Source organism: Lontra canadensis, unplaced genomic scaffold (assembly GCF_010015895.1).
Source record: "Lontra canadensis isolate GAN:19392208 unplaced genomic scaffold, GSC_riverotter_1.0 scaffold87, whole genome shotgun sequence".
Lineage (NCBI taxonomy): Eukaryota > Metazoa > Chordata > Mammalia > Carnivora > Mustelidae > Lontra > Lontra canadensis.
The window spans coordinates 4,942,051-4,965,567 of record NW_022631081.1 but is presented as its reverse complement, the minus strand read 5'-3'; the positions used below and the strand labels follow the sequence as shown (position 1 = coordinate 4,965,567).

Here is a 23,517-nt window from a genome sequence, read left to right as displayed (position 1 = left end):
CCTCTGCCTTCAACTCAGGTCATAATCTCAGGATCCTGGGATCGAGTCCCACATCGTGTTCTCTGCTCGGCAGGGAGCCTGCTTCCTCCTCTCTCTCTCTGCCTGCCTCTCTACCTACTTGTGATCTTTCTCTGTCAAACAAATAAATAAATAAATCTTAAAATAAAATTTAAAAAAAGCCACGGCAAATTAAAAAAAAAATAAGTAAGATTTTATCTAGCATGCCTAGTTTTACAAAAAGAGTGGTTGATATAATGATTTATGATGAAAAGCTTCCCAACACTGACCCATTCTTGCATTTCTGTGGTTAACCTAACTTGGGCATGGGTTTACCAACTTGAGGTATTAGTCTTTGGTATATGACTGGATTCTATTTGCTATTTGGATTTTTGAAAATTCTGTTTGTTTGTTTGTTTTTTTAAGATTTTATTTATTTGAGACAGAGAGAGCACACACACAGGCAGGGGGAGCAGCAGAAGGAGGAGGAGAAGCAAGCTCCCCACTGAGCAGGGAGCCAGATACAGGGCTTGATCCCAGGATCCTGGAATCATGATCTGAGCTGACAGCAGGTCCTTAACCAACTGAGCCACCCAGGTGCCCTCAAAATTGTATTTTTTTAAAAGATTTATTTACTTGAGAGAAAGAGAGCGCACACACATGTGTGCATAAGTGGGGGAGGGGCAAAGGGAGAGGAAAAAGCAGACTTCCCACTGGGTAATCCAATACAGGGCTCAATCCTAGAACCCCAGGATCATGACCTTGGTTGAAGTCAAGAGCTTACCCAACTGAGCCACCCAGGCACCCCTGAAAATCTTCTTGAAGTGAGATTGAAAAACATATTTCTTCTGTGCTGTCCTTACCAGGTTTTGTTATTGAAATTATGTTGGCCAGTTTCATAGTAAGAAACTGCATTGGGGGTGTCTCTGTGCTACACTTTGACATGTTTCTATCTGGTGTCCTTTACCCATTTCATGCTGAGCCCCAGCCCTGGGGATAAGGGAACTTCAGGCCTTCTCCCCCACAGTCCCTCAGGAGCAAAGACTTGGACTCTACAGTTTGTAGGAGCACGAGTTCCCTGGGTCACTAGGTTCAGCTCTTCCCAGTTGCATCTCTGAGGTCCCCTCACAATTTGTCACTGCAGCCACACTTCTCAGTGGCTCTGAGGAGTATCCCCTTGAGCCTTTACTCTGGCTGGGACATATGGCCTGGAATTAATTCAGCACCTATTTCCTGAGCATCTCCTATGTGCCAAGCACTGGGGATGCTATAGTGTGTAAGACAGACATGATTTCTACTCTTGTGAAACTCACAATCCATTGTGAGGTGGGGGAGATAATCAGCAAATGAATGAAATATATGGTGTGACACATCATGCCAGAGTGCAGTGGAAAAAAAAAAGCAGCAATTTGTTAGTAGCTTTCTAGCACATTTGGGTACATACAGGTCACGTCCATGTTCCCCACCGTTTTAAGAATTGCTCTAGTCTATTATTTTTTGCTTAAGGATTGCTCAGTTGTCCCATGTAGATCTCACAATCCACTTGTCAGGTGTTTAAAAAACATTCATAGGATTTTGATTTGGATCATGGATTTGTAGATTTGGGAAGAACGCATATAACTGAGCTGGCCATCTGTGAAGATGGTGTTTTTTCCTTTTAATTCAGGTCTTCTCTATCATTCAGTAAAATTTTAAAGCTGTATCTGTAAAGGTCTTTTGCATCTTTTTGTCAGATGTACTTTGAGGCCCCTTAGGGTCTCAGAATCTTTTTTTGTTGCAGAATCTCTTTTTCTATGACCTTTTCTACTCAGTGATGGCTGGTGGATAGATGGCTGAGAGTAGGCTGATCTTCTGTGATCTGGTTAGAGTAGGTTCTAGAATGTCAACCTGATGTCATTCCCTGTTTGGAGCTCTGTCTGGTTCCACTCCAGGCTCTTTCCTCACTTTGTTTCAGCGGACTGGCTTTTGTTACCTCTGGGCTTTGCCCATGTAGCCCATCTTCTCCCTTGGCAAACCCCTTTCCACTGCCCCCACCTCCTTGGGGCTGGGGTTCAGGTTTATGCTAGGGCTGCTTCACGTGCCCTGCCCCTTCTAGCCAGTGGTGAGAGCTGCAGGACTAACCAGTGTCTGCCTCCCCACAGGTGGGAAAGCAAGACCCTGGTAACGAAGGAGCTGTACAGGGCCAGCCCTGGATCCCACAGTGCTGGGGCTTCAGGGCAGGTGACTGGAGCCTGGCTCTGATACTACAGTGGTGCCATGGCCCACCCCACCCTCTCACCTGGAAGCACTGACAGTGGGAACCCCCACCCCCACCACATGAGCCAGACCAAGCTGCTCTAGGCCGGTCCTGGGAGCTAGTGAGCTGAGTTGTTTAGCAACCTGGGACAACACAACAGAAGCAGTCCAGGTTATGATTATAGAGTAACCTTGGAACTCACCATGGTGGGCTTCCCTCGAAGAGAAGAGTGGGGTGAATGCCTTGGATTGGCCCCAGATAGTCCCAGGAAAAGCTGTGAATCCTCCCTGAGGTTCTGTCTTTGCCCTCTGCAGGCTTCCTGGTCCAGACCCTGGTCTTCCACCCCACTATTCCCCCTCCCCATTTAGACCAGTTTTCCTTTGCTTTCCTCAGTGCAGAGCAGAAGACAGTCCCAGGCTCTGCCCCCATGCTGCTTTATAGGGTGTCACCTGTCCTGCATCAGCCCTGATCCACCCAGTCACAGACACACTCAGGGACAGGGCCTTGGAAAACTCCAAATCCAAGGTTTTTATTACCGGTCAGAAGGTGCTCCCTCACAAACAGTGTTGAGAAGAGGTACATTGCACAGTTCTGCTGCAGGCCTGCTGGGGCCACCCAGCTCACCCAGCCCACCCTGCCTCTTGAGTGGGCACCCTAAGGCATCTCATATGTTGGTGTTTTCACTTTTGTTTTTTTATAAAAACAAAATCAGTCCTGGAGTATACAGAAAAAAACCCTGTGATGAATTTTCAGGACCAAACTTAAATGGGAGGGGTTGGAGTGGGGGTTCTGAGGGGCTGGGACAGGGCCACAGTGGCCCAGTACCCCACCATTGGCAGAAGCCTTTGGAAGGGGGTTTGAGGAGAGGGTGGGGCACAGCTGACAGGAGGGCTAAACTCAGACAGGAATGCCCTGTCTTCATTATTTTTTAACTTCCACATACCATAGAAATTTAAGCAAAATAGCTATTTTTATATATTTATATATCATATATCATATATATATATATATATATATATATAAATCAGGCAAATAAAGAGTTCAGGGGGTGTGGAGATGGGCACCCTAGAGGTGCCTGAGGCCGAGGTGGGACACTGGGTTTCTGGTGCCTGAGGGCACCAGCCCAGGCTGAGCCGAGTGTTTGTTCTTATTGCTGATTTGGGGCCTGGTTCTGGGGTGGGGAGCACCTGCAGGCCCTGCCCCCCAGCCCTTTCTGGCCTCTCTACGGCTGGGGAGCAGCCCTGGCATGGCCAAAGCTAAGCAAGGGGCTGTTGCCCTCAAATCTACATGGGGGCCGCTTGGCGTCCCCTCCCCCACAGTGGGTGCAGCTGTAGCTCCGGAGACAACTGACTTGTGCTCTCCTGGGCCAGGTGGACCCTCCAGTTCTCTTCTCTGCGGTGTCCTGTGCTCCCAGTGACTGGGCAGCTCCCATACAAACATGGCCCTGCTATGCTGAGCGACAAAATGCTCCCTGCTCAAAGGGGTCTGGCTTCCTGATGTCTTAAAAAGAAGGGGCTCTTGCCAGGACATGTTTGTGGCAAGAAAGCACACTTAGAAAGTTGTCTGCTAAGTGCTGTACTAAAAATATTTACTAAACGTCTTGGCTGGAAAGAAATGGAGATAGTTTTTTCTAAAAAAGTCAAAAGTGGCTCCTCAGGAAGGGCCAGTGCCTCCCTGGGTGGGGCTGGTGACTGGGGCAGCCCAGGGCCCGGGGCAGCCTGCCTGAGTTGTAGTAACTGGGAGCTGGGGTCCCAGTGGGAACCAAGTCCATAATGAAGGGGCTCGGGTGACCCGGGGCACCTGGGAGCTGAAAAGAATGCAGGTCAGCACTTCCTCCTTCCAAGGTGGGAGCCCCAAAAAAGTGTAAAAAAAAGGGGGGGGGATGGGGCAGGGAAGGTGTGGGAGGAGGGCCATTGAATACTAAATTGAGTGCATTAAAGAAGAGGTGGACCAGGCTGTGCAGGCGCCTGTATTTGCAGGAGGGGTGGCGCTCAGAAGATGTTGGGGCACATGTGCCAGTCCTGCCTCTCCTTGGCCTCCCAGTAGCCGCCCTTGTACATGCAGGCCGTCTCCCCGGTCAGTGGGTCCAGCCTCTTCTCGAACCACAGCGGCATGTACACATCCGCCTCCTTCTCTGCTGGGCAGGCACAGTGGGTGGGCTGGTGGACGGTGGCCTCTTCCCAGCCCCGCCCCCTTCCCCGGTTTCCCCAATCCTTGGCCCCAGGACATGGCTTTCTTCCACCCTCCCCACCGCCCCATACCCTCCCTGTCTCTGGTCCGCCTTCCTCCCCTTTCCCTTCCCACCCCCAGGGCATCCCTTCCGTCTGGGAACTTGTTCCCCAACCCCAGGGTACCCTCTCTCCTCGCCTCTCAGCCCGCCTCACCTTCCTCGGTGCCACAGCCCCGGGAGCAGGCCTCCAGCCGCCGGCGCCGCGACAGGCGCTGCTTCTCCTCCAGCCGCTGTTTCTCTGTGTTGGCCTCGTCCCAGTGGCCCTTCTCCATCAACCGCTGGTCTGGCCGCAGGCGGCTGTCCGTGGGTGCCACGCCCTCCTCGTGCTCGTTGAGGGTCAGGGCCAGCTCCGAGAAGTAGTACATGTTCTCGGCGTTCTCCCTGCGGCGGCATGGGCGGCGTGAGCTGGCCCGCACGGCCCCAGGGCCACCTGTCCACCCCCAGAACTCGCTTAGCCAGCGGCTCCTGTGCGGTTGGCTCCTTCTTTTCCTGCCCGCACCTTGCACACTCCCTCCACCGACCTGCATCTGTTTTGCTACATTCCACTTCTCTGGGAATTTGCCAATTTCCACCCGTTTTAAAACTAGATCAGCGTGATGTTGTTTCACAATCTCATTACTACTGCTTTAATGACTAGGACATGGTGCTGTCCTCTTTTCACATCTGTGATGTGGGTTATATGTGCCTTCCCCCCATTTTAAACTGTCTCACCGATTTGTCCACTCTCTTCGTTGGTTGAAGATGAAACTTGTTGATACTATTTTAGATTTTTCTGCTTTACTGAGTTTACTTTTATATTCTCCCACTGTTAGGATTTATTTTGCTGTCCTTTTTCTAACTTCATGAGATGGTTGCTGAGCTCATGATTTTGCAGCTTTTCTTTTCTAATATGTGCGTTTTAGGTTAGGCATTGCCCTCTAAGTATCGCATTAGCTGAATCTCACAGCCTTCATATGCATTACTTTAATTATCATGCAGTTACATTTTCTTTAAGATTATTTATTTATTTATTTATTTGAGGGAGAGCGAGCAAGTTGGGGGGGGAATGGAAGGAGAGGGATGGGCAGACTCCACACTGAGCATGAGGTGGATGGGGGGCTTGATCTCACCTGAGATCATGAAGGGAGCAGAAATCAAGAGTCAGATGCTCAAGGGACTGAGCCACCCCGGCACCCCTTTATGCAATTACATTTTCTGATGTCCACTGTATCTTCTTTGATCCGTGGATTAGCTGGAAGTATATTTCTTGAATTTATAAACATCTGGGGATTTTTTTCTAGTCATCTTTATTTCTAACATTGCTTTGGAGACAGAGAATATACTGGTATAATTTCAGTTCTTTGAAATTTGCTAAAAGACCCAGTATTTGGTCAGTTTTTGCAGATGTTCCATGTGTTCCTGAAGAGAATGTGTTTCCTGCAGTTGTTCAATGGAGTGTTCTATAATTGCCCAGTAGATTCTATGGTTCAAACTACTTTTTTCCCCTTGTTTCTAGCCATTACTAAGAGAGCTTTGTTAAAATGTCCTACTTTGGTTGTCAATTAATCCATTTCTCCTTGTATTTCTGTGTTCTTTAACTATAGGATACGTTCAAATTTAGAACTCATCTTAATGAATTGAACCTTTATCATTATGTCCCTCTTACCTCCCATCTTTTTGTTTTAAACGTCTGTTTTGTGACATTACTATAGCTATAGCAGCTTTTGTTATTTCTGTGGACATATCTTTTTCCATCCTGTTATTCCAATCTTTCTTTACTTTCTTACTTAGATGTAGCTCTTATAAACCACATATAGTTGGATTTTTTTTTTAAGATTTTATTTATGTATTTGACAGACAGAGACCACAAGTAGGCAGAGAGGCAGGCAGAGAAAGAGGGGGAAACAGGCTCCCTGCTGAGCAGAGAGCCCCATGTGGGGCTCGATCCCAGGACCCTGGGATCATGACCCGAGCCGAAGGCAGAGGCTTTAACCCACTGAGCCACCCAGGCACCCCTATAGTTGGATTTTTAAACCTTATCTGAAATCTTATACCTGTAATGGGAGCAATTAATGTAATTACTGATATGTTGGATTTAAATCTATCTTATTTTGTTTTTTCTTTTTGTTCTCCTTTTTTGGATCTCAGGTACACAGCTTTGGATTAGTCATGATCCTTACTACACAACACCCTCTTTTTATTGGTCCTTGCATGACCTGCTTGTTTTAGTGCAAACTGACCACCAGAAGAACCTCTACGCAAAATGTAGAATCCTGACAAAACCTACATCTAACCATATGGAAAACTCACCAATCTATCCCCTTCTCAGGTAGCTGTCAGCAAGACTCCTGGTTCATCAGTCCCTTGCTTACCTTTTAATCTAATTTTATTGCATCTTTACATAGTCTTAAATGTATATGTATGTGTGTGTATTCATATACATATATTTACATATTTGTTTTTAACTGTATAAAAAGAATAATGATGTATGTAACCTTCTGGGACTTGCTTTTTTTTTTCTTAATATTATGCTGCCAAAATTTATTTTGTTGCTTGTTTCTGTGGTTCATTAGTTTCAACTACTGTGTAATATTCCTTTCTGTGAAATAATACCACAGTTATTCATTCAATAAATCTGTGCTGATTACAAGTTTTGGGTTTGGAGTAATCTTATGCATGTTTCTCATTGTACATTTGCAGGAATTTCTCTTGAGTATATACCTAGAAGTGGAACTGCTGGGCCATAGAGTCTGCAATATTCTTCTTTAGGAAGTAAGGCCAACCTGCTTTTCAATGTGGTTGCACCAATTCAATTCACACCAGTGATGCATAAGAAATGTTGTGGATCTGTATCTTCTTCAACACTTGATACTGTCAGACTTTTTCATTTTTTCTTAATTAAATGAAGGCAAAATGGTCTCATTGTGATTTTGATTTGCATTTCCCTGATTACCAATGATGTTGATCATTTTATATGATGACTGGTTATGTGTATTTGCTCTCATGTGAAATTCTTGCTTGTGACTCTTGCACTTTTTCTGCCAGACTGTTTTGCTTTGTTCATGGATGAGGTATTCTTGATTTTTTTTTTTAGTTATTATTTTTAATCGTGGCCAAATTCTCAATACTGATCTGTTGTCAGGTATTAAGTATTGTGATTATCTTCTGCAAGCTTATATATTGCCTTTTCTTTAAATGTGTATGTACACTTTCTTTAAATTGTCTCTTAAAGAGCAAAACTTCTTCTAAGGAAAAAAAGAGGGGCGCCTGGGTGGCTTAGTCATTAACCATCTGCTTTCAGCTCAGGTCATGATCCCAGGGTCTTGGGATGGAGCCCCGCATAGGGCTCCTTGCTCGGCAAGAAACCTGTTTCTCCCTTTCTCATTGCCCCTGCTTGTGTTTCTTCTCTCACTGTGTCTTTCTCTGTCAAATAAATAAAATCTTAGAAAAAAATAAGAAAAAAATTTTAATATAGTTGCATGCATCTGTGGGGTTCTGTGTCTTAAGATCTATTTCCTTAAGGTGTAAAAGATACTCATCAGCATTTTCTTCTTAGAGTTTAACTTGTTGTTTAACAGCAAATCAAGCTTAATACTTTTCTAAGAGCTTTGCCTGAAGTCAATTTCTGTTTTAATGTAAGGGAGAGATTCAGTTAATCTTTTTCCATATGTTTAACCATTTTACCAAGTCCTTTTAGTGAACAGTGCCATCTTTCCACATGATCTCATGTCACCTTTGTTATATGCCAAAGATATATACATCCTTGGGTCTGTTTCAAGGCTCATTGTTTTATTGGAGCTTCAAAATAAGTCCCAATATCTAGCAGGGTTAGTCCTTATTTCTCTGTTGTTCTTCAGAAATAGTCTGGCCCTGGGGCCCCTGGCTGGCTCAGTTGGTTAAGCATCTGTCTTTGGCTCAGGTCATGATCCCAGAGTCATGGAACTAAGCCCCACATCAGGTTCCCTGCTCAGCGGGGAGTCTGCTTCTCCCTCTCCCTGTGCCCCTTCTCTCTCCCTCATGTACTCCCTCTCTCTAATAAATAAATAAATAAATAAAATCTTTGTAAGAAAATTCTGGCCCTTTTAAAAATTTAAAAATCACTATTATCAAGCAATGAAAATCACTATTGGGATTTTGTTTGATCTCTTTAGATGATAACATCTTTGTAATAATAAATCTTTCTATTTATGAACATTGTGTCTTTCTCCATTGATTTAGCTCTTCTTTAATATCTCAGTAAAGTTTTATAATTTTCTCTAAAGAAGTCCTGAATATAAGATTTATTACAAGGTCCTTGATATTCTCTGATACAATAATTGTTTTCTGATACAAAATTGTTCTCTGATACAATAATTGTATTTTCTAGGTTTTTTTTTTTAGTGTGTAGAAATGCAACTGACTTTTTGCACATTAACCTTGTACTAAGACACCTAAAATGCTTTTTCTGAATCTACTGAGATTTATTAATGTGATGAATTAATTTGTGTATTTTCTAATATAAAATCATCTTTGCATGCCCATGATAAATGCAACAGGATTGATGATGAATGTTTTCTTTCTTATACACTGTTGGATTTTCTAATGTCTTGTTTTGGAATTTTGGTTATATATTCATAAGTGAAATAGGGCAGAACTTTAATTTTCCTACGGCTCTTTTAGCTTGGTTTGACATCAGGGTTATCCTGGCCTCATGCATAAGAAAGGAGAGCATTTTTTCTTTTCCTTTGATCTAAAAGATTTTATATACTATTGGGATAATATATTTCTTGAAAATTTGGTAGAATTTACCTACAAAATTATCTGGGCTTTGTGTTTTCCTTTTGGGAATTTTTAAACTACTTCAGTTTCTTTGATTATAGGACTAGTCATACTTTTCATTTCTTTTAGACTCAGTTCTTGTTATATCTTTCTAAGAATTTGTTCTCATCTGAATTTTAATTCTTAGTACTTTGCATGTCATATTAAACTCTTCATTAATAATGTTTATTTCTATATTCTCTCTTGATAAGTCTTGCCAGTAGTTTTCTGTCAGTTTTTTTTTTTCCTCAAAGAATCAACTTTTGGCTTTTTAAACTTCTCTATTTCATTTTTTTCTATTTTACTAATCTCTGCTCTTATTTTTAAAGTCATTTTTTTTCTTTCTTCTGGTTTATATGTTGACCTTTCTCTAATTTCTTAGACTAGAAACTCAGAAAAGAAATAGTCTCAAGGGGCGCCTGGGTGGCTCAGTGGGTTAAAGCCTCTGCCTTCGGCTCAGGTCATGATCTCAGGGTCCTGGGATCAAGCCCCACATCGGGCTCTCTGCTCAGCAGGGAGCCTGCTTCCTCCCTCTCTCTCTGCCCTCCTCTCTGCCTACTTGTGATATCTGTCTGTCAAATAAATAAATAAAATCTTTATAAAAAAAAAAAGAAATAGTCTCAAAATGAATGAGCTTATTTAAGAAAATCTGTTTCCTTTAAAGCATTAACTTTGTTACATCCATTCTCACTCAATTTTAGGTATTTTATTTTATTTTAAGATTTTATTTATTTATTTGAGAGAGAACAGAGGAGGGGGTAGAGGCAGAAGCAGGTTCCCCACTGAGCAGGGAGCCAGATGCAAAGCTCAATCCCAGGACCCTGGGATTATGACCTGAGCTGAAAGCAGATGCTTAACTGACTGAGCCCCCATGTGCCCCAATTTTAGGTATTTTTACATATTCATCCTCATTTATTATTTTACCCATGAGTTATTTAGCAACTTAACAATTTTTTCCAAACACGTGGGGATTTTTTGTCATCTTGTTCATAACTTCTGACTTAATTGTCTTATCATGGATGTGGTCTGTATGCTACCCTCTAAATTTGTTGAGTTTTCTCTAAGGTTCAGTACATGATAGATCTTTGCATACATTCCATGTCCACTGGGTAAAAAGTATGTTCTTTGATTGTTGCAACTTCAAGTGTGTGGACATCCTGTGTTGTTCTGATCTCCTCAGATCCTTGTTGATTCTCTCCCCGCCGCCCTTGACTGATCACCAAGTGAGAAAGGTGTGTTGAAGTCTCTCTATCTCCCACATGGTGATGGATTTACCAGTTTCTCCCTTTACATCAATATACGCTTTGTTTATTTTTGAGGCTGTTTCATTACATGCATAGTGAAACTCCTTATCTTCTTGAAGAACTTTTATCATGTAGCAACTCTTTCATCCCTAATAATGCTTTTGTCTTATTCAAGTCTATTTTAACTGATATTAATATAGCTATTGTAGCTTTTCCAGTTAGTATTCCCATGGTATGTCTTTCACTTTCAACCTTTGCATGTCTTTGTTTTTTACATCTCTTAGAAGGTGTATATATCTGGATTTTTTAAAAATCCAGTCAGTATTTTGTTTTTTGACTGGTGAGTTTCATCTACTTTTATTTATGTTTGGACCTATTCCTACTGTGTTGATTTATTGTTTTTATTTGTCCTTTTTCTTCTTAGTCTTTTCTTACTATTCTAACATCTTATATTTGTCTCTTCCTTCTAATAAGAACTTAGCAATCCTTCTCATCCCTTGGTGTCCTTTTCAACTCTCCTCATATCCTGACGTGTTAACATTATTTACACCTTAAATTCTGCATTATTTAGGACTATTTTCTCTTTGCCTTTGGTCTCAGTCATTGTTTAAAAAAAAAAACCACTCCAAAAACACAATGTTTATGTCCTATTATGTCTTTTACAGCAACTTCTGGATTTTTTTCTCCCCTTTTAAAGTACTATGTCTAGGGGCACCTGGGTGGCTCAGTTGGTTAAGCATCCAACTCTTGATTTCAGCTCAGGTCATGATCTCACATGATCTCAGGGTCGTAAGATCGAGCCCCATGTCAGCCAAGCACTGGGTGTGTGTAGCCTGGTTAAGATTGTCTCTCACCTCCCCGCCCCCCCGCCCCCACCGCTTGTGCTCTCCTGCATTCTCTCTCTAATAAATAAATAAATAAATGAACTACTATGTCTAATACCATTTTCATTGTGGGTTTTGTGTGGCAAACCTTCTGAGACTCTTTGCTTGATGACATTTTGTTGTTGTTATGTCCTCATTATTAAATGATAGCTTGGCTGGATAAAAATCTTAGTCTTCTAATTTTGTTTTCTTCATTACCTTGAAAATATTACTCCAAACACTGGCTATTGAAAGATGTCAATCTTTCTGATTGTCAATCTGATTCTTTATCCTTAATTGTAATCTTCTTATACTCCTCTCTGGAAGCTACTAGAATTTTCTCCTTGGCATTTTTAATTTTCTCTATAGTATGATCTAAGTGAAAGCTTTTCTTTATCTCTTGTTTCTGGAATTCTACAGACCCTTCAGCCCAAGGTCTCCCATCTCCTTGTTTTTGTTCTGGGAAATTTGTTTCCATTATTTAACTATTTCTCTCTCCTCTCCATTTTTCTTTCTTTCTTTTCCTTCTGGGATTCCAGTTAAACATTATTTTAGTGGTGGTTCTAGGAATGCAGACTTCACACAGCCAAAAGTTAACATACATCTTGACCACCTTCTTGGGTAGCACAATGGCCTTTGAGAAGTTTCCTTCCATTTATCCTTCTTCCGACTTATGTGATCACACAGTTGTATTTTATGTTTAGATTCTAAAACCTGAAAGACATCACTATTCTTGTTTATTTACTGTTCACTTAGGTTCACGTAGTTTTTGTTCTTCATTCACTCATACATCTCAGATCTTCCATCTGGGATCACTTTCCTTCTGCAGGAGGTATATCCTTTAATGTGGGTCTGCTGGTGGCAAAATGAGTTTTTAATAGTCTGAAAACAAAACATTTCAACACTCTGTAAATGTGTTCTCCCTGGGTGTATCATTGTCGGCCGGCAGTGAGTCTTTCTGCACATGTAAGATCTCATTTGACCATCTTCAAGCTTCCATCATTGCTGAGGAAGAGACCGCTGTCTGTTTGCTATTCCTCAGAAACTCATACAAGTCTTTTTCACAACTGGCTGCTTAATATTTTCTCTTTGATTTAGTTTCAATAGTTCCACTGTACAGATTTGGTGTGGAAGATTCTCTGCTGTTTGCTCTTCAGATATGTTCTCTTTCCTTCTAGACTCCTGACTAGAAGTGCACTAGACCCTGCTCTCAAACCTGATGTGCACACAGCTACCCTTGGGGTCTTTATGGGCTCCCGGGGCTGCTGGCGATGCTGCTCCAGGAGTCATTCTGGGTCACTAGGTGGTAAGCTTTCTCTCTGTTGGCTTTTTATCTTTTCCAGGTTTTGTCTCTCTATCTGAAGGGTTTATTCCTTCTGACCTATATTCCGTTGATGGAGTTTATTAAACCTTCCCAATCGGAGTTCTCAAGTTCAGTTGCTTAATTTTTCCTTTGTTTTGCTCTCTCTGGAACCTGCTGTGCCACTCTTAATTTTTCCTTTGTTTTGTTCTCTCTGGAACCTGCTGTGCCACGTTTTATAGTTTTCTGTTCCTTGCCTTGATTTTCACATTGGTTTTCCTTCCTTGGACTATGGGGACTCTGTCTTTATCAGCCTGTTTAAAGTCTGCATAGGAATCGGCTACCACCTGATACAGCCACATTGGGATGTCAGCTGCAGAACATGGTCTCTGCCTACGTGTGGACAGAACCACCCTCACCTCAGTGTCTGCCGCTCACTTCTTGCCTGGCTGGCCAGGCTCCCCTGCCTGCCTTAGGCCCCACTGCCTCTGCCTCCTTCTCCCTGCCTGCTCTTTACCCGCCCTCAGCCCCACTCACGGCAGCGGGTACTTCTTCCACAGCAGCTTCGCTGGCAGCGTCTGGTACACGGTCTTCTGCTTCCCATCTGAGCTGGGGCTGCTGGGGCTGCTTTGCACGATCTTGGCGCACTCCATCTGTTCATCCCATGAACCTGACAGCACGTAGTGGGCTTTGCCCTGGCTGTCACTTACCACTCCTGTCACCTGTGGACATGGGCAGGATCAGCACAGGCACACGCCCCACTCCAGGCCCCTCCCATGACTCTGAGAGGTAGCCTTGCTTACCTTCCGGGCTACCTCTTTGGAGAAGTAGCTATAGGGCAAGAACTTCAGCTGGCACCGGTCCTGGGTCTTATGGTTTACAATCTCGATGTCCCCGGTCTGGTGAGGAAGGTTAGTGGTCAGTGCCCCACCTCTAGGCCACACGCCCCCTCCCTGAGGGTACCACCTGACCTGGTCAATCCAGAGCTTGCCCACAATGATGTTATGCACAGTTGAGGTGCTCTTCCTCCACACGTAGTGATTCCCACTGGCCTGGAATTCTAAGTGGATGGCACCTGGAGGCCAGATATAGGGTCAGAAGTCATGGCTTGCCATGCTAGACCCCAGCGAGCCTGTCTGCCCACGGTCCCAGGGTCCTGACAATTGGAAGCAGTATTCATGTAGACTGGGGACAGGGCATAGGCTGGGGAGGCATCCAGGAAGCCTGGGGAGGTGGGGAGCAGATTTGCAGAGAGACTAATGTCACTCCTAGAGGCCCCAAGGTGGCTTCTGTGTTGGTAAAACCCTCCCACTTATCCAGAAAGGCTTTCTATCCTGGGAAAGCACAGGGCTCCAGCTCACCTAGCGGCATGATGGAGAGGTATTTTCCCCGGAACTTGCTAGAGATGGTGATCTCCTGCCAGAGGCTCCAGCCATGCTTGGAAAACACGTAGTGTGCGGCTGATGGTGGGTGGTGGCTCACCTGAGACCAGACCCAAAGGACATGAGTGTCTGCTGGACATGGGCTCAGGCCTGCTCCCCAGCCAGCTGTGGGGACCGCCTGCCCTGTGCTCAGCATGACTGGCTCCATGGCCCTGGGAGCAGGCCCCCAGGAAAGATGGTGCTCTGATGGAAAAGCAAGGGTTGGCCGTGGGACTGGCCTGGGCGGCTGTCCTGGGCTTGCTGTGGTCAGGGGAAGAGGACCAAGGCATCTCTATGCCAGGCTTGGGCTCCGAAATGGGGTGATGACAGAGCTTGGCCTCAAGGGGGCCCCTGTGACAAGCTGTGCTGAGGGCTAGGAAGTGAAGTGTGACGCTCTAGCTAGGGCTTCTCTGCCAACTCCCCAGTTAGCCCCCCAACTCATCTGCAAAGGGCTGCCCCCTACTGTGCCATGTTGCACAGGGGGCTCAGGCTGGGGAAGCCACTTGAACTGAGGGGCAGAGCTGGGCCCTGCCTCCCTCCTGGCCAGCATGGCTCTAGAGCAGGAGGCCATATCAGTGTCCTGCCCCGGCCGCAGGGGGTGGCACAGCAAGCTCTGCACGGACCCCGGGGCCTGCCATACCTCCCCCCTCCTCTCACGGCACTGGGCACCCCTGACTGCTGTCTCACCTGCCAGCAAGCCCCTGTCAATTTCCCCTTGTTTATTCTTCCTCATTTCTGTGGCCCTGTGGTCGGAGGGTCCTGGGGCTCAGCCTCTCCCCAGCTTCCTCCCTCTCTAAGGCACCTCCTCGCTGGGTCACCTGGGTCACCCAGTTTCCAGGCCCAGACTTGCGCTGGGACTGCCGCCCTGCCACCCAACTGCCCACTGGACGCTCCCACACAGGTGGCTGTTTGGACTGACCAGAGTGCCTGTCACTCCCTTCTGCATCTCTCATTGTCTCCTATCCCTGTAAGTGGCACCTCAAGGCCTTTCTGGTCTCAGGATCACAGGTCAAACCCACCCCCCATTCCTTGTCACCCACGGCTAGGGCCCCACATGCCCTAGAGCCCACCATACTGGCACACCTAGGGATGTGACCCCGAGGGGCTGGCCCTGGCACTCTGTGTCCTGGCCTCCTGCTCAGGCCGATGATCTAGTCTTAACAGCTGCTCACATCAAATGCTTGAGAGTCATCCCTGGCCCTCTTTCTTGTGTTCCTTCTCTAACCCTTAGCAAATCCTGGCTGTTCTTTCTTCAAAATGCGTCTTGAATCTGCCCCTCTCCCTCACAGGCCACAGTGGGTGGCGCAAAGCATCTATAGCTTTACTCTCCGCTGCAGGGGGCACATAAAGAAAAGCAGGTGTCAGGACCCTCTCTACCTGCCACACAGACTGAAACCCGAAGCCTCAGGCTGCCCGCCCATTTCCTCTCCGACCTGTGCTCCTTTCTCCCTCGATTTTGGCTCCAGCCAGCTTTCTAAAGGTGAAAGAACCATCCACTTACACAGCACCTGTTCCGCACTGCCCCCTTCAGGAGAATAGGCACCCCATCCGCTCACTTCCCAGCTGCCTGTATAGCACCTGGCGCCTTGGGGGCACTTGGTCAACTCTACTGAATGAAGAAGGGAATTCACTCAGTAGTTCAGGCCAAGAATGCTAGGGTCGTCCTTGCTGCCTTCCCTTACCTCCCTTCCTCCTCCCTGGCCCTCTCTCCCTACATCCAAAGCATTTGCAAATACCCAGGCTCTACTTTCTAAGCAGCCTGTGCTCTACTTGTAACTGGCTTTGTGTAGGGCTACACTGCCGCCACAGCACGCCTTTTCAACTAGCCACCAGACTGCGAAATGTCTGCTTTTGGAGCTCCCCCCCGGGCCCCGAATAGTGCCTGGCCGGCAGCTGATGTCCAGCAGCCCAGCCGGGAAGCTCTATGTTGGGTACCTTCACGCAGCGCCTGCCTGGGTCCTCCCAGCACCCAGGGAGGCACCGACAGATTCACCCCCCCTCAGACAAGCTCAGGCTAAGATGCTGCTGCTGAGGCTCCTAGACCCCAGGGCCCGGGTTTGGCTCTGCTCCGTGGGGAGAATATGCATGTCTGTGGGGCGGGGAAGGCATTGAGAAGCGATGGGGGCAAGCTGACATCACCAACCCCCAGGGCAGGACCGCTGGGCCCCAGAAGCTCCTCACATTCTAGGCCTGCACCGTCAGGACTCAGGGTCCCCACACAGTGCAGGATCCCCTCTGCCTGCTACCTCGCCTGCTCTGGTCTACCCAGACTCCCAGAGAGCACCGCACACTTGTCCCTCAAGGGCCGCTGTGTGGTTCCTGGCAGGGGGAGGGGCCCTCCCCTTCCCCACACACCAGCCCTGACTCTGCCCTCACCCAACTATCTCCGGGAGGTCTGCCCCTGCTGCAGGAGGCCCAGCCTCTGACTGGACCTTGCCTTGGCCTCGTGGGCTCGGGCACAGCAGGGTCAGAGGCCGTGTCCCATTTGTCTCCCTGGGACCCCTGGGCCTAGCAGGAGTGCCTTGGCCAGAGTGTGCGTGGGCCTCACCTGCTCACAGAGGGAGCGCAGGCCCATGTCGTCAAGGCGGTCCAGCTCAAAGGTCTCCCCTAGCATGGGGTTGAAGGGCTTGGCGATGCGGTGCACAGTGGTAGAGTAGGAGGACACAGAAAAGGCGGCCACCAGGCACATCTGCTCCACTGAGCTGGTGCAGTGCACCGCCTTGTCCAGCAGGTGGTGGTACTCCAGGTCCTCCGTCAGCCGCTGGAGCATGGACAGGGGCTCGTTAAAGTTGACCTACGGACGGGCGGTGGTCAGGCGCTGCTCCCGGCACAGCCCCGGGGCCCTCCCAGCCCGCCTGTTCTCCTCAGACGGTCCTGGGCACTGCGGTTCAGATGGCGCCTCCACAGTCAAGTTCCTCGGCCGACGCCGACTAATGCCCTGTCCAAACCCGCGCAGCTCCCTGTGCTTGCCTCCACCCTCAGTTTTCTCTACAGCCTCGCGGCTTTTGGACCTGCTGTAACTCGTACCCTGTCACTACGGTCACTGTCACTCTCCCTTCCTAGGATGTGAAGGCCACCAAGGCCAGAGTTTCTGACTTGTTCAGCACAGAGTCAGAATTAGAGAGTGACAGGAGGGGTGGGTGGCTGGATGAATGAGTTTTCCTCCTATTCTGAGCTCTTGTGCTGTTTTTGGGTGAAAGCTCCTATAGGCGGCGCCCCCTCCATCCTGGTCTTGGGGCAGGGCAGGGTCACTCCCCCCTTGTGATGCTTGGCTATGACCCTGGGCCAGCCATCAAGCAGGGACTGCCCTGAGTTCTCCCCTTTCATCCTCCCAGACACTGTTATGTGGGCGTTGTTCCTTGCCCCACTTTGCAGGTGTGGACACAGAGGCGGGAGATGTGAATGGGTTTGTCCTGGGGCACACAGTGAAACCAAGTCTGGCCTGAACCCCAAACATTTCCCCCCTGGAGATGCCATCAGAGCCTGGCGACTCGAGAATGCTAGCTCCATCCTCAGCCCCATGTGTGACCTCGCTGGAGTGGGTGCAAGAGATAGCTCCTGGCCCAGGAGGCCCAGTCTTGCCACTCCCCATCTATGAGATCGGGAGAGCCGGGACATCGGGAAGCCCTGTCAGGAGCAGAGGTGCTCTGGGGGTCCCCACATCTCTGATCAATGCAGAGCCCCTCCTTAGCTTCTTCCCTCAGAGCCCGAGACCTCTGCTCTCGGGATTTTGGCAATGTTGTTGAACACGATTTGATAATTTGTTACATGCCCCTCAGGTGTTGTTAAGAATGACACCCAGACTGCTGGCACTTAGAGGTCATTCCTTATCCATGCACAAAACAGGGCCCCCTTTGGACCCACGGCGGCTGCTCCGAACCAGCCCCTACCGGCATGGGGATCTTGGAGAGCTCCCGGCCGATGCAGTTCTTCATGATGCTCCAGAGATTAAGGCTGTAGTTGGGTTTGTCAGGGATGCGGACACGCCTCTTGACCTTGGGGGGACCCTTGGGCACAAGTGAGGCACCATCTAGCACCTGCCAGAGAGAATGTGTTTGTGAGCAGAGGCCAGGGAGCCCCTTGGGCCTTCCAGCCCTGGCCCTCACCTCTATCCAATGCAGTCCAAGCACTGAGCTGGCCACTGGCATGGTGCTGGCACAGGGGCAGGCTGGCAGACAGGTCAGACCAGGAAGAAGGGAGCCAGGGCACTGAGCCCGCCCCAGAGGCCTGGAGCCCAAAGTGCCAGCTTGCCTTCTAGCCACCTTTGAGGTCTCCCTTCTCACTTACATTATCTGATGAGGTCCAGTCCACTGGGCCTGTGGTCCCACCCTCCGCTTTTCTGCAAGAAAACACAAAAGGGGAGGCAAGTTATTTACAAATCCTGAGGCCTCCTGGGTACCTGGGCACCTTCTACCCAGACCCGTCAGTGAGAAGCAAGGGACAGCCCACCCCAAGGCTGCTTCTCCAATGGGACATGCCCAGTTTGGGTCATTCAGCTGGACTGGGGGCCCAGGGCAGTGAAGGGGCTCCCACCCACTGATGTGCCATAGGAGCAGACACCGGAGCAAAGTCACTTGAGGTCCCTGCACACAGGCCCTCCTGGGACTGGCAGACCCTGGACCCGGAGGAAGCTGAGGGTGGCCATTTCCTCTGGCAGAGACCCCTAGAGCCCTGTGGGGCCCCACTGTGTCCTCACTGTCTGCTGGTCTGACTCTCGCACTAGACTGGGGTTCCAGAAGGGCAGGAAGTGGGTCAGATGAATGCCTGTGCCTATGAATACTTGTGGTGAGATGGTTGGCTAAGCAGCAGGGGGTGGTATGGATGAAGGACCCAAGCTCTGAGGGATCTTCGAGGACAGGTGACCTGGGCCAGCTGGGGTGAGGGGCAGGCACTTGGCAGTCAGGGCCTCAGGGAATGGGAAGGACTCACTGGGTCATTGCACACAAGGGACCTGCCTACAGCCCAGAGGAGCTACACTACCAGGGAAGGTGGTAGTTTGGGCCTTGGGGTTGCATCAGGAGCCTTGAGAGCCAATGAAGAGTGTCGAGCACAGGGGTCACCTGCTTGCTGGTTGGGTGGCAGCAGAGAGGCCTGGGGCTTTTAGCTGAGGTGTGGAAGGTGGCTGGGTTGGGGGCACGAAGGAGGGGGCAGAGCCCAGGCCCCTGGGGACTCCAGGTATGGGGGGGGGGGGGGGGAAGCTGGAGGGGTGCATGAGGTTGACAGTGCTGGGTGGTAAAGTGAAAGGAAATTCAGAACAGCCAAGCTCATTGTGAGAGCAATATAAGCAAGCAAATTTTAAAATATTATTGGGAAATGAACTGTGATTGAGTTGGAAATACTCTGTTGATAGGGACTAGAAACACCCTGTTGAATTAGAGAGATCCCAAAGGCCCTTGCCCTGAGAGAAACCAGGACATGGAGTGGTGACCCATGTTGGTACACAGAGGCAAAAAAGGAGGGGCTGGGGGTTTTTACTGGCCTCCCCCTCTGTGGACTGGGCTCCAGGGAGTCCACGGAAGGCAGTGTGGGGTGTGCACTGTGAGCTGTAGATCAGACACAGGGAATAAGGCCACCAGGAAGCCTGCTGGTCCTCATCCATGAGGGGCTGAGTGTCCTGCCTGAGGGCATGCCTGCGGGGGAGCATGGGAGGCTCTGTGACTCTGCTGTGCCCCAGGGATGATGGGTGCAGGGGGCAGCACAGGCAGCGGTCGTTTATGTCGCTGTCCCCAGGACTTGGAGCGGCAGCTCCTCCCCAGGCCATGACAGAGGAGCCACAGACACGGGTGGAACTCATCAGCCACCTCCATGTCCCCCAGAACGGCCATACTCAGGACCCTTCCAGTACTAGGGCCTGAAGCAATGTCCTAATGAGGCAACTCCGAATTGTAGCAAATCCCTGTTCATGCCCCAGGATGCTGCCCTCTGACCCAGCCTGCCCACGCAGGGCTCCTGCTCCTCCCTTTTGCGGGTCCTGCACCAGCACGGTCCCACGGTGTGGGAGGGGGGCGGGGGGGCGCTTCCTGGGGATCCAGAGTCTGACAACAGTGTCCCGGTTACCGCTGTGCTCTAGTGTGTATTTAGAAACATCCTGAAAGAGGACACTTTTATGAAAGGAGGCTTGGAAATAGAAAATAAAAGGGACTTCTTGCACGGCCTGTATGTTCTAGAACACGGGTGTGGTGGAGGGAGTGGTTGGGACTGTGTGTAGCTCCGAGGCAAGAAAGGGCAGCAGACGCCTTCCCACCTGGCCCTGGGGTCCCAGCCCCCACCCCCACCCTCTCCGGCTGGAACTGGATCCAGCCGAGGCCCTGTTCTCCGCCTCCGTTAAAATGAAACCCTGATTCAAACTCTATGTGGGCATTTAAATCTGAGGAACAGAACAATCATAATAATCATCAAAATACCGTGTGAAGCAAGACTTGAAAGAAAACCCCAAGTACGAAGAACAGGTGCAGCTTAAGAAGAACTAGGCGGGAAAGGCTAAGCCTGGGAGAGGCTCCTTCCAGGGCCGCCGGTCCTGCCTGGAGAACACACCTGTCCTCCTTGGCCTCTGTGATCACGGTGATGAAGGATGTAGAGTCTTCCATGGCGTCGAAGTACTCGGTATCTTCATCTTCCTCACTGTCCTCTCCTTTGGGAGTTAAGAGGCTTCCTGCAGATACACGCAAAACCGCGGCCTCAGTTTGCAACTCTGAAAACTCACTCACCTGCCTGAGGAAGTCCAGAGCCCAAAGGGTGCTCCCCACTTTGGACCCTGTCCCCCCACCCCACCAGCCCTTCATTCCTTTCCCAATTCAGTCACCTGGGCCGCATTAACGCGGCTGTGGCTGCCCTGGGTCCCCTTCCTGGAATGAGCTTCCCACTCAGTGCTTTGGCTCAAAGGCCTCTCTCCTTCTGGAAGCCTCCCCAGATTGCTCAACACACTGGTCAGTCTATCTGGGGCCTAGCTACCCTTTCTGATGGACCCGTCACTCCCAGCCCAAGGCCAGGTGGGCTGCCACCTGGCACCAGGGCAGCCCTGCCACAGAGGGACAGTTGGGCTCACTGGACTTTTATCATAAGAACTGGAACCTAAATGCAGGGAGATAATTACCCTTCAGTAGTGGGTGTGGGAAATACAAAGCCACCGAGGCAGGCCCAAATGTGGGCATGTTAAGGGGCATGTGTACTGGGGGTGCGGTGTGGGGGGGGTCATGTAAGCAGAGCCAGCTGGCAGGAGGAGGCGGAGACAGAGCACAGATTGGAAGGAACAGAGGCTGAGCAGTCCCGAGCAAGGGACCCAGCCAGGCTGGGTGGCCCTCGCCCACTCGCCTTCGCTGAAGCTCTTGGTGGGGTTGGTGGCCCGGCCAGGGGCGCTACGGAAGGCCCGTTCGAGGCTGTTGTGCTGCTTGGCTAGCTGCTCGATGGTCTCCTCCAGGTGGATGCGCTGTTCTTGCTCATACTGTAGGGCACGCTGCCATTTCCGGCTGTGTGTCTCTGCTAGTTCCAAGAAGTCTCTGCAGGCCTGGGGAGGGGGACAGAGAGGCCGGTGAGCACAGGGCCCAGGGCAGGGGTCTGTCGGCCCCATACCCCACACCCCACCTGCCAGTCAGTCCTGGGGTGTTCAGAAACACCTTTGCTGCCCCCTTGGCTTCTGTGGGGATGTAGAGACTCTGACTTTTCTCTCAGAGCTAGCCCAGGGACAGGCGTCTGCCATGGTGGGCATCCCATAGTCAGGATTCCATCTGAGAAGCACCAAACCCGGGCTGTGGCTGGTGGAGGCTGGGTTTCCACATGGCTGGGGCCCAAGCTGCCACATCCTCGCCATGTGCCGGACCTAAGCACGACCTCTGTCCCTATGAGAACCCGAGGCCTATGTGGTGCTCAGGCCAGTCCCTGCCCGTGGCATGGGAGGAAGGAAAGCCACATTCTGCCATAACTTCCTGGCTTAGAGAGGTAAAGGGTCTTATCTGGCACGGGAATTGAGACCAGACCTTCCCACAAAGTTACCTCAAAGTCTATATCACATAACTCTGCTTTTTAAGTAAGGTTCCCCCTTCAGACTTGGGGCCTACTCTGACATTCAGATTCTTTCCAGCTTCCCAAGTCCGTAGGTGGTCCCACTACACTCTTATGAGGCAGGGGTTTGTCGTTCTGTACCTGATCTCAGTGGAGAGGAGGGCCCGGGCTCAGCTGTTCCTGGCGGGCAGGGAGGGCCAAGCCGGGGACCTCTGGGTTTGCCTTTTCTGGACTGAATGCAGTAGGAAGGGACACGTTTCCTTGGTCCAACATGCACCGGTGGTCTCTGGCCACCACTCCCCGGCCCTCCCTTTCCATACACGTCACATGCTATCTGACCCCGAGGGTTGGAGTCATGCTTTCCTGGAGGGAGAAGGGCACACAGGCCCTCTTCGGTGACACAGGGACAATGCAGCTCTATCCTGACAGCTGTCGGGAGGAACCAGGGAGGTGATGTGGAGTGCTGGGCCAAGCAGCCCTCATAGACACTCCCTGGGAGGCACCAGAGGCATGGGTGCCACCCTCACTGCTCAGACTTCTCTCACGTCTCCTCCAGGGAAGGTTCCTGAGCCGGCTCAGTCAAGTCTCCTGAGATACTTACTCACTCACCCCAACCCCCCGCAATCTCATGCCTACGGATCAGCTTCTCTGCTGCCTGTTTCTCTTCATCCCATGGATCCCCAAACTCAGCGGCTACTCTGAGCATCCGCTGGATGAGCGAACACCCTGCTGAGGGGGGGCTGTGGGGGCCTCTCAGGAGAGCAGGAACGGATAGCACCTCGCCAGCGGCAGGCCCCGGCCGGCATCTCTCTCTCTCCTCAAGCCTACCCCCTCATGCCTTCCCTGTCATCTCACCTCCCAGCACCCGTGCGGAGTGGGCTGGGCAAGGCTTCCTCCCTGACACCCCCTTACCCCCACACACCATTCTTTTTTTTTTTTTTTAAAGATTTTATTTATTTATTTGAGAGAGAGGCAGTGAGAGAGAGCATGAGCAAGGAGAAGGTCAGAGGGAGAAGCGGACTCCCCATGGAGCTGGGAGCCCGATGCGGGACTCGATCCCGGGACTCCGGGATCATGACCTGAGCCGAAGGCAGTCGTCCAACCAACTGAGCCACCCAGGCGTCCCAACCCCCACACACCATTCTAAAGATGGGATGGGGACCCAAGGAAACCAGCTCTGGTAGAGTAATAAGGCTTGCTATCCGGAATGGGAAGGCCCGGGCTACTGCACAAGCCACTCAGCCCCTCTGAGCCCATGTCCTGAGACACAACAGTAATATCTGACAGAGCCCAGGCTCCCAGCTTCGCTGTCCACCCCGGCCCAGCAAAATCCTCAAGGCAGAGGAGTGGGGTCATCCCCAATTGACATATGAGGAAACTGAGGCTCAGGTTCCTGCGGCTCCCTTGAGAGGCTCTGGGGAGGAAGTGTATTCACTCCACCTCAGATTCAGA

The 23,517-nt window shown here is 49.7% G+C and overlaps 2 protein-coding genes across 8 annotated transcripts in view; one reads left to right on the top strand and one right to left on the bottom strand.

The window, feature by feature from the left end:
* Window positions 1-7,529, top strand: part of MORC2 (MORC family CW-type zinc finger 2) — a 59,664-nt gene extending 52,135 nt beyond the window's left edge. For 2 of the 4 annotated variants that reach the window (XR_004385702.1, XR_004385701.1), the window contains exons 27-28: window positions 6,591-6,771; window positions 7,143-7,529. Coding sequence is in view for 2 of the 4 variants with exons in the window: in XM_032883426.1 (XP_032739317.1) it covers window positions 6,591-6,671 (81 nt within the window). In the remaining 2 variants the exon portion in view is untranslated. Of the gene's footprint in view, window positions 1-6,590; window positions 6,799-7,142 lie in introns of those variants that run through there. The other 2 variants (XM_032883427.1, XM_032883426.1) reach the window with 2 other exon arrangements.
* Window positions 4,005-23,517, bottom strand: part of OSBP2 (oxysterol binding protein 2) — a 158,199-nt gene continuing 138,686 nt past the window's right edge. For 2 of the 4 annotated variants that reach the window (XM_032883433.1, XM_032883435.1), the window contains 11 exons: window positions 21,379-21,571; window positions 20,602-20,719; window positions 18,355-18,406; window positions 17,958-18,104; window positions 16,616-16,861; window positions 14,008-14,128; window positions 13,618-13,721; window positions 13,450-13,545; window positions 13,184-13,368; window positions 4,618-4,844; window positions 4,005-4,370 (listed from right to left, as the gene is read on the bottom strand). In XM_032883433.1, the coding sequence (XP_032739324.1) occupies window positions 4,225-4,370; window positions 4,618-4,844; window positions 13,184-13,368; window positions 13,450-13,545; window positions 13,618-13,721; window positions 14,008-14,128; window positions 16,616-16,861; window positions 17,958-18,104; window positions 18,355-18,406; window positions 20,602-20,719; window positions 21,379-21,571 (1,635 nt within the window). In that variant the 3' untranslated portion in view covers window positions 4,005-4,224. Of the gene's footprint in view, window positions 4,393-4,617; window positions 4,845-13,183; window positions 13,369-13,449; window positions 13,546-13,617; window positions 13,722-14,007; window positions 14,129-16,615; window positions 16,862-17,957; window positions 18,105-18,354; window positions 18,407-20,601; window positions 20,720-21,378; window positions 21,572-23,517 lie in introns of all 4 variants that reach the window. The other 2 variants (XM_032883432.1, XM_032883434.1) reach the window with 2 other exon arrangements.